The sequence below is a fragment of the Neopelma chrysocephalum genome, unplaced genomic scaffold (assembly GCF_003984885.1).
Source record: "Neopelma chrysocephalum unplaced genomic scaffold, ASM398488v2 Primary Assembly neopelma1_196, whole genome shotgun sequence".
In the NCBI taxonomy this organism is placed as follows: Eukaryota; Metazoa; Chordata; class Aves; order Passeriformes; family Pipridae; genus Neopelma; species Neopelma chrysocephalum.
In genome coordinates this window covers 350,105-360,144 of record NW_020897858.1, presented here as the reverse complement: position 1 = coordinate 360,144, position 10,040 = coordinate 350,105, and the positions used below count along the sequence as shown (strand labels likewise).

Genomic DNA, 10,040 nt, shown 5'->3' with positions numbered 1-10,040 from the left:
TTTTTGGGGAACACCCCCATTCCAGCCAGCATGACCAAGATCTGAGGGGTCCCCTGATTGCTTATGCAGCTCTGCCTAAAAATGTGATGGGCATGTATTGCACTGCGAGAAATTATAAATGTAGATATTGGCCCCACAATCTGATAGAATAATGAATATAATATTATAGAATATAGGAATATGTGTTATATTCAACCAATGCATTCAGATGTAAGAAATTCCCTGTCCTGCTCACAGGGGCTGAAACAGGAACCAAGGGGTCTGTGCTAATTGGAAATGCAAACTCCTGGCCCATCAGTTTTACAATGGACAAGCTTTCAGTGCCTTAATGCGTGTGGGATCTGGCTTGTCCGTTGCATAAGAGCTGTTCCGTGGCCCTACAGGACTGATTTATCTCTGGGTAATATGATGGGCTCTTGAATTGCAATGAAAAACCCCTTTCTTTGACAATGGTTCGGGGTAACCTTATAATAACCTCCTCCACCTTCCCCAGAGAAATGCTTCAGTCAGATAAAGGAATTTGTTATCCACACAGAAACATCTGCCCCCTTCCTAGGAAAGGACTGACTCAGAGTGACAGTTACCCTTTCCTGGCTTTTTTAAAGCACCACCAACACCAACCTCGGAGGGAGCTGGGAGAGGGGTTTGTTTTTTTCCCCCCTTCCCTCACGGCTTCGGTTGCGGAAAGATCACCTGAGCTGGATTTGTGGCGTTGGGTTTTTTATTTCATAATGATGGATGTGCTGGGTAAATGTAATGGAAGAGGCAAGATAGCAGAGCAGAAATTTGGCGCCAAGCGCCCCGGCTTTGAAAGAGCTGCATTCCAGCCTTCCTAAGAGGGGCTAAATGGAAAGATCTGATTAAGCGTCTCAGTGTTGTGACCCTGACCTCAAAGAACACGCCGATTCTCTGGAGGAACTTCATTTCAATTAATCAGCTTAACAGCCCGAGTAAAGCTGGCTGCATCCATTGAGCCAGGCTCCCTCTCCTCGGAGGGTCTCTGGGATGCACGATGCAAAGGGATGGGGTGGGCTGTGCCCCGCCTGCCTCGCTGCCCTGGGCCCAGGGGGGTCGGGGATGCCCTCATCTCCCTCTCCCTGACTGGCTGGAATAATAGGGAGGTGACTCCAGAGCCCCCCATCATCCCTCTGCAACTCCATCAGCCCTTTTTCCACCCTCCAGCGGGGCTGCCACCGGGATGGGACAGGGGGCAAGACCCCACGTGGAAAAAGAGGGATGGCACCTCCCACCCCTGCACCCCAGGGGATTTGCCCCCCTCTTCCAGCTTCCCCTGAGCTGCATCACTCCCTCCCAGGCAGGGAAGGGGAACTGCTAAGCAGCAGCAGAGAAGGAGATGTGGCTGGCAGAGGCAGAGGGCAAGGAAACAGCTGTGGGAGTAAGGGAGCAGGGCAGGCAGCAGGATAACCCCTGAAAGGGTCAGAGAATCACAGGATGGTTTGGGTTGGGAAGGGCCTTAAAGATCATCTTGTTCCAACCCCCTGCTATGGAGGGAAACTCGTAAGCAGAATACAAAGGCACCAGGGCAGGAGATGGAAAGGGAACAAGACTTCAGGCCAAGCCTCGGATGCTTTTCCCAGGTGGTTCTGGCGAACTGGGCAGGCCCAGGAGCTGAGAGGGGCTTTGCTTCTCACCTGGAGCCTTGTGGGAGCCCCTCTTTCCTTGCCTGGAACAGAACTTCTCCAGATGCCTGTGGGGCCACAGTGCTGTGGAGACACAGCTGAACCAGTGCTGAACCTCTCACCGAGTCCTGTGCCTGCAACTCAATTCCCAGCTCTGGTTAACCTTCTGCTGGCTCTGGAAATGGCTCGTTAACACCTATCCCCATATCCTTTCCCATGCAACGAGGTACAGCTGTTGCAGTTAAGCTCCGATGAGGAGGCATCAAGGGCTTTCACCGCTGTCTCCCTCCCACCTGGCCTTCCTCCACCACACCCGGATCATGCCATTATCCCATGAACTCCTGGCTGCCTGCACTCCCGAGCCATTATCGCTTTGGCGCTGTGTCCATCCCTTTGGACTTTTACCTTTCAGCAGCCACATACTCTGCTCTTTTACTGCACCTTTAAAGGGATAAGACCAAATTTAGCCCAGTCTGGAAAAGCAGCTGCGTGGAGAGGCTTGGAGGAGCACGGCAGCACCCCTGTTGTGGGGGAACAGCGTGGCAGAGGGGGAGAAGGGGCAGTACTGAAGGGTCTGGGTACAACCCCTGGGCAGACAGAGCGAGTTGTACGTCTGAAATCATCTGGAGTTAACGCCAACAACACCCCTTGGAAGGATTTTGAGCTTCTGGCTGTTTGGTGCCACGGATCAGCACGGTCCAGCTTCTGTCCCATGCACAGAGCAGTCCATGACTCACCTCGGGCCAAAAGGAGAGCAGGTCGCAGTGGTGGACATAAACACTGACCCCTGGGGCTCTGTGGTTTCCGTGGAGGCTGAAGTGATGGTGGTACCCTTGTGTGCTCACATTCCAGGGCCTCACTCCAGAGGCAGAGCAGGCAATGACTGCTTCCCTTGCGCTGGGAGATGTGTCCCCGAGGAAGGCCCTGCCGTGTGTGTCATGTTTGCCCTGCTGCAGTCACTCCAAACCCATTCAAAAAGAGGGTTTTTTTTTCTCTGCCTGCACTCAGCAGTCAGTCTTGACAGTCTCACTTTTGGGGCCTGGGTACCTTGTCATTAAAAGACATTTTTGCTGAATGCAGGGGCAGCCTGGGGGGCTCTGGGCAGGGAGGGAGGAGGCCAGAGATGTGGTGCTGCCCCAGGGAGGTGTTTGGTTACAGGCAGGCGACAGGCAGGCTTTCATCTGCTCTTCCAAGCCTTCTTCAGACAGAAGAGGAGGGGTAGTAACTGGCTGTGGGGGATGGAGGAGAATTGCTGTAACATGATTTTATGTCTGTGATTGCATAACAAAACCTCCTGGGAACCTCCTGATTCAAATGGATACCTAGTTCTGGTGGTGTGGTGGAGGACTTTCAGACTGATCGATTGCCCACGCTTTGGTGCAGAGGAATTGCTGGACTGGATCAGTACCAGGCTCCAAGCAGCCTGTGCTCCTTTATCAAACTGTGGCTGAACTATCAGGAAGCTGCAAAAAGCCTTCAGAAAGCAGATAATCTGCTTTATAGACCCCCAACACACACACATCCACATGCCCTGTTCTCACAGAAGCTGCAACCTGATTGCTAGCAGAACCAAACCTTGAAAGATGAAGTTGCATTTCCATTCTAAAAAAGACAATAAAAATCCCTGGGCTTTTCGTGTTATTGGATGTTCTGCAAACATCAAGTCATGCTCTGAACGGTGGAAAGCTGCTGGGATCCAGCCCAAGCTGAGCATCCAACAGGGAAACCCCCAGGTTTTTGGGAAGGGGTGGTCAGGAGAATCAGCTTTGCCCACAGGGATCCCACAGATTCCAGGAGGAAGCCCAGCCAAGGAGGGTGATGCTTCTGGACCTGGCCTTGGCACACACACATCATCTGTTGGCATTTCTCTCGGAGATTACACGATAGCCCCACCTCATAAATTTGGAGCAAAGCACACAAAGCTTTCCTTTCCATACTGTGCATTCCCTCTTAATGGTCTTTCTCCACACCACGGCCTTATTAATTGGTGACAATTGGAAGTGGTTAATGCTCTGTGTGTGAGGCTGCAATTGCTTCCACTTGGCCAGGATTCAAGTACTGGGGGTGAGTCAGAATGGGTGGCAAAACTGTCTTTTCCTCAGTTCCCTTGCTTACTGGAAAAGAAAAAGCCACAACCCCGAGTTATTCTCTTTTATGAGGTAGGCATTGTGAGGCCAGGCAATTGAATTTACAACAGCATTGAGTATCAGAGTCTATCTGGCCCTGTCAATGAGAGTGGCGAGAAAAAAAAAGACACACATTAACCCTCAGCTCCGAGTTCCCAGGCGTTTCAATAGGGCTCCCAACTTCCCAAAGAGCCCGCTGCATACTCGATGAGACCCTTTATACCTTCTAATTACCCTCCTCACAATAGGGACAGACTCTCTTGCCTCTTTTGTAGGCAAGATAGTAACTTTTGTGCTGCCACCCCCACACAGGCGATCCCTAGGAGAGGTGGGAAGGAGGGAAAGCTGGAGAGCAGCCTGATTTCAGGAGCAGGTAGCAAGCAACCTGTGTTTCCTCAGCTTCCAGGGGCAGATTTTTTTAGGAATCTTTCTTCTGGCTGGGAACAGAACACATACAAAGCTCTCAGGAGATATTTAACACTGCCAGACCCCCCTCAACCCCATCACCTTCCCCCTCCAACTATTTTTCACTGGTATCCCTTCCAACAGCCTTATTTAAGGCCATAAAGTTCATTCCTACTTTTTCTTGCACACACACACAGGATGAGCTTGTCCTTGCCCACCCTCAAACAAAATGAAAGGAAGGGGGGGGAAAAGAAAATCTATTTCAAAGAGATTCTTTATTTAAACACCTGCATTTTTTTTCTCTTTTCTTTTTTTTTTTTTGGAAGTCTTCAACACAGGCACGCACACACCCACAGACAAACGGGATACAAACAACTTTGGCATTATAACTTTTGAATATTTGTTACAAAACTATTTCTCATTTATTTTTTGTTTCTTTAAAAAAAGTATCTCAAATAAAGGCATTTTAAAGGAGTAAAAATACAAGTCGAGATCCCAACCTCCGAAAATAATAAATAGCACGTTCATAGCGAGGTCCTTTTTTTTTTTTCTTCCTTTCTGGTTAAATCTGCTTTAAAAAAAAAAAACCAAAACAAAAAAAAAAACCCCAAACATAACAGGGGCTCCATACAACGGAGCCAACAAGAAGAGTTTGGTTTTTTTTTGGAGAGAGGGGGAATAGTTTTAGGGAAGTCACCAGGGTCTCCAGACGGATTCACTGCGCTCTCCGATGGGACTCCCAGCCTGGGACGCTGGACCAATGCTGCCCCCAAATGATGTCAAGCCCTGCACGGGGGATGCCGAGGGGGTGGCACCGGCATTCCCTGAGCCGCTGCCCGCGGACACCGGGACGTTGGCGTTGGCATAGAGGGGAATAACCGGTCCGGAGCTGGGAGGAAAAGCCGGATTCGGGATGAGGAAAGCAAACTGGCCGTCGGTGGCTGGGACGAGCTGGAAGCCCCCGTAGACCTTGGGGGACAGGGCTTCGGCGGGGTTGAGCTTGCAGGGCACGGGCACGGCTCCAGCTGCGGCGGGAGGCAGCTGGACGTGCAGGGGCTGCTGTGCCAGATGTGCGGGCTGGGCGGCGGGCGGGGGCGGCGGAGGAGGAGGGGGGTAGTTCATGGCCACGATCTGGCCCAGGCACGCCGAGAGGTGGCTGAGCAGGCGGGTGCGCACGTCGGTGTTCACCCCTTCGCAGGTGGACAGGAACCGGGTCACCTCGTTCATGCACTCGTTGAATCCAGCCCGGTACTTGCCGAGGACGGTGGGGTCGGCGCTGAGCGCGGCTGGGAGGGGGCGGAGGGGGCAGAAGGTCAGTGGAAGGTCCGGAGCACCGGACCGGTCTCTCGGTCCCCTGTCCCCAGCGCCCGGTCATCTATCCCCTACTGTGGAGCCCGGTTCCCGGTCCTCTGCCTTCAGCCCTGGGTCCGGAGCTCCTTCCCTGATCCCCAGTTCTCGCTGCAGAGATCGAGCTCTAGTCCTCGGTCCCCAGCGTTTGGACCGGAGCCCGGTTCCCGATCCCCTGTCTCCGATCCGGAACCCCATCCCCGCTCCCCTGTCACCTGTCCCCTGCGCGGAGTGCCACCCCTGGTCCTCTGTCCCCAGCTCCCGGTGTGGAACCCGGTCCCTAGTTCTCTGTCCCCAGCTCCCGGTCCGGAGCCCGATTCCCAGTCCCGTGTCCTCTGTCCCCGGTCCGGAGCTCCATGCCCGGTCTCCTGCCCCAGCTCCCGGTCCGGAGCCCGGTTCCTAGTCCTGCGTCCCCAGTTCCCGGTGGGGAACCCGGTCTGTAAGGAATCCTCTGTCCCCAGCTCCCACTCCGGAGCTCCATGCCCGGTCTCCTGCCTCCAGCTCCCGGTCCGGAGCCCGGTTCCTAGTCCCGTGTCCCCTGTCCCCGGAGCGGGACAGGCACTCACCCGTCATCTGCGCCCGCTGCAGGTTCCGCAGGTGCTTGACGGTCATCTCCAGGATGTCCGCCTTCTCCAGCTTGGAGTGCCGGGAGCTCTGCGGGACGACAGCGGCTCCGTCAGGGGCTGCCCGCAGCCGGACAGACCCCCGACCCCGCATCCCCCCGCACGCTCGGCCCTCACTTACATCCTTCTTGAGCGCGTCCAGGATGAGCGTCTTCAGCTGCCCCAGGCTCTCATTGATGCGCGCCCGGCGCCGCTTCTCCATGATGGGCTTGGACGACTGCATGGGGGGAGAGAGCGCGCATCCATTCAGCGACCGCCCCGCACAACCCCGCATCCCCCCATCCCGCCTCATCCCATCACCGACCTCAGCACGGCCGCGGGCTTGCCGCCATCCAGCTCCGCCGCCAGCGTTGCTGCGCCCCGACCGGCACCCTCCTCCTCCTCCTCCTCCTCCATTTACCTTCCGGTGCTCGCTGGCGCTCCGCGGCTTGTCCGGCGTGTGGCTGGCGCTGGCGGGCGCGCCCGCGATGGGCGAGGCGGTGGGTTTCTCCATGCCCGTGTCGGCGGGCATGGCTCGAGGGGCTCGGTGGTGGCGGCGGCGGGTGCGGGTCGCGGGCCGGGCGCGTGCGGCGGGTGCGGGGCCGGTTCCGTGCGCGGCGCCCGCCCCGCGCCCCCCGTTTTATAGCGGCGGCGGCGGCGGCGGCCGCGGGGCCCGGCCCGTGCGAACCCGCCGCCGCGGCCGTTCCCACACTCGGCGCCGCCCAATCAGCGCCCGGCCCGCCGCGCCGCTCGCGCTCCCATTGGGCGCCGCGCCCGCGCCGCGCCCCGCCCACACCCCCCCCCCCCCCCCGCCCCCCCCCCCGCGGCCCCGCCTCCCCCGCGCGCGCCTCTCCTCCCACGTGGGGGGAAGAAGCGAGGGCGCGGCCGCCTCACACCACCAGCGCCGCCACCCCCTCGCCTTCTCCCCAGCGGCCGCCGCCGCCGCGCTGTCACCGACTGAGGTCTCGCCGCCCGCCCGCCTCTTCCTCCTCCTCCTCCTCCTCCTCCTCCTCCTCCTCCGCGCGGGTGTCACACGGGAGGGCCGGCCGGCGGCTGGCGCGGCACGCGAGCGGGCGGCCAATGGGCGGGGGGTGCGGCCGGGCCCGGCGGGCGCTCTGCGCTCCCATTGGCTGCCGGGCGCGCCGCCTGTCAATCAAAGAAGGCGGCGGCGCGCGCTCCCCCCCTTTTCCCCCCCCTTTTCCCTTTCCCCCATTCCCCCCCCCCTCCCCCCCCTTTTTTTTTTTTTTTTTCCCCGTTTTCCCGGCGGAGCACGTGCCGGAGCGCTCCCGGCTCCATGGGAAAACCCCGCCCCGCCGCCGCCCCGGCAGCGCGGCCCGCACCCGCCCGCCCGCCCGCCCGCCTGCCCCGGGCGCGCTGCCTTCCTTCCCCTCCCGCCCGCCCGCTCCGCACCGGGAAGCCCCCGCTTCCCGCCCCAGCAAATCCCGGGGGATGCGGAGAAAGGGGGGGGGGAAACGGGGGGTGTGCGCAGCCCCCGCGGCGTGGGAAGCTGGAAGCAAACGGGGGCAGGAGGAAGGGGGGGGACAGAGCTCCCCGCGCCTTCTCCCGCCCCCCCGGGGAACTCTTGCGATGCTTCGGACCCCCCCGGTGCAGCCGGTCAAGGAGGGTCGGGACCCCCCTGGAATCTTGAGGAACATCCCCCCGCCCCTCCACCCCCCGTGGCATTCCCGCTGTTCCCGCCGGGCGTGCTGCCCGCCTTCCCTCTCCGAACTGGGAAGCGCCCGTTTCCCCTATTTCTCTGCATCCCCCTGGAGCAAATCCCGGCGCGCGGTGCTCGGGGGCTGTGCCTGGGATGGGGGACGGGGGTCAGGTGGGTGCGCGCAGCCCCCGCGGCGTGGGAAGCTGGAAGCAAATGGGGGGGGTTTGCTTGTTCCCCCCGGGGAACCCTTGCGATGCTTCAGTGCCCCGCGACCACCCCCATTTTAGCCAGTCGGGAAGGGTCAGGATCCCCTTGGAGTTGCGAGGGACCCCCCCCTTCTGTCACCCCTCCAGGCGCGACACCCCCTTCCCAAGCCCTGTGGATGCACCAAGGGCACCCGGCAGCTTGTCCTCCCCCCCCCGGTGGAAGGGGGAGGGCTTGGCAGTGAGTTAAACCCCCCTCCCGCAAAGGGACTGGCTGCCTCTTGCCCAAATTCCCTTGCTTTTTGTCATCAAGGTTAATTAAAACAGGGCTCTGTGCCCACCGTCAGAGCGTGACACCCGGCACGCGATGTCACCGCGGTGGAAGTGCCAAATCTCCCACCTTTTCCATGGACCCTGGGGCTCCCAGGTGCTCCCACGGGCAGCGTGTCTCAAAGCCCGCGGGGGGGGCTTTGGGAAAACCCAGCCCTTGCCGTGGCTTTGGGGGTCACGGTGCCCGCCCACAGCTCCTGCAGGGTCGGGGAGCTCTCCTGGCACAGCACATCCTGCCCCCGTGTCCAAAGAATTCCCTTTAACATGGAACTGCCATCGTTAAGCAGCCCCCGAGCTCTTGGCTAATTTCACAACCTGCCTCTTTAAAGACCTTTTCAGGGAATGCAGCATATGTGTTAAACCTCGGTGCTGCAGGCTTTAATCTTTTAATAATCATAAATTGGGAATTAGCTTTCCATAGGCCAACAGCTGAAATTCGGGGTGATATCTTGAAAAGCATTACATCTTTTTTTTTTCCTCCTTTTCTTACCCGCTCTGAAGGATAAAAGAGTCACCTGATAAAATTTTGAAAACTCATGAAATCAGGTTTGATTCTCCTCTGAAAACCAAGGGCAACACGGCTTAGTTTGTGGGAATTCTTTTGGAGGAGAATGTAACCACACACTGCATTTAATCCCTATTGTTGGCCGGGCTCCTGCTTTGCTTTTAATTTGCCCCAATGAATCATTCTCCGTTTGCCTTCACTGCTCCTGCAGTAATTTGGGCATTCCCTGGCCACTGCTGGGATGTGGAGACGGTCCCACACCTGAGTGGTGGCAGCTCGTGTCCCTGCTGAACGCTCCAGGGTCTTTGGAAAAAGCCTTTCCTGGTCCGAAAGCACAAGTGCAGCGAGTTTGGTGGCCTCAGCCTGGGAGAGGGGGAATTCCAGAGGGCTGGAAGGGCCCAGAGGGCCAAAGAGAAGGGAGGAAAAGGGAGGGAGGAAGGTTGGAAAGGAGGGAGGGAGGAAGGAAGGGTGGAAAGGAAGGGTGGAAAGGAGGGAAGGAGGAAGGAAGAGAGGAAGGAAGGAAGAAAGGATAAAAGACAGAAAAAAAAAAAGATAGATGGGGAAAAAAAGATGGTTGAAAAAGGAAATAAACCCACTTGGAGATATTTCCCTTCTCCTCCCTGCTCAGCTCCCGGGCCTTTCATCTCCAGCGCAATTTCAGGTGGTTTTGCCACATCCAGGCTGCCAAATGCACACAAGGCAGACGTACTGTAGGAAACAGCATCATCTTCCCGCAGACATCAAAGGCTCCAGGAGAATACATTTATTTCAGGCTCCTTTCCCTCTCTCACACTAAAGCACACGTGACCACAGAAACAGCAATTCTTGGCTGAATGATGATTTTCGGTTTGTGGGAGGTGTGTTGTTTTTCTGGGTGAGCACCACCAGTGGAGCCCGTTCCTCTGCAAAAAAGGGCAGGTTGCCTCACTGGGGAATAATAAATGTTGGCTTTATAAGTGTCATTGGGAAGGTTCAGGGATCTGTTTCCTTATGAGACCAATAAAATGCAGAACAACAGCCCTTTGTGCAACCTCCCCTTAAAATAAGGGAGATTGTAAAAACGCTGTGAGGAAATAACTAATAACAAAAAAATAATGTCCCTCCTTCGACAGTTAATTCTGAATGCATTAATTACATAATTACAGTGGGAAAAAAAATAACATCAATCAAGCAAGTTTTTCAGCAGAATCTACATCAAATATTGCAATTCCCAGGCTGGGAGCAG

General features: G+C 57.0%; 1 protein-coding gene across 3 annotated transcripts; it reads right to left on the bottom strand.

Moving 5' to 3' along the window:
• Positions 1-4,427: 4,427 nt before the first annotated feature.
• On the bottom strand, positions 4,428-6,702 carry HES4 (hes family bHLH transcription factor 4). Of its 3 annotated transcripts, none has more exons than XM_027702783.1 (4): positions 6,446-6,702; positions 6,263-6,358; positions 6,085-6,172; positions 4,428-5,457 (listed from the first exon to the last, which is right to left on the bottom strand). In XM_027702783.1, exons 1-4 carry the CDS (start codon positions 6,650-6,652, stop codon positions 4,865-4,867), a joined length of 984 nt encoding a protein of 327 aa, XP_027558584.1. In that variant the 5' UTR covers positions 6,653-6,702; the 3' UTR covers positions 4,428-4,864. The 3 variants fall into 3 exon arrangements, with proteins under 3 accessions (XP_027558584.1, XP_027558585.1, XP_027558586.1); XM_027702784.1 differs by having other exon boundaries at positions 6,542-6,702; XM_027702785.1 differs by lacking the exon at positions 4,428-5,457 and adding an exon at positions 5,464-5,926 and having other exon boundaries at positions 6,051-6,172.
• Between the last annotated feature and the right edge of the window lie 3,338 nt (positions 6,703-10,040).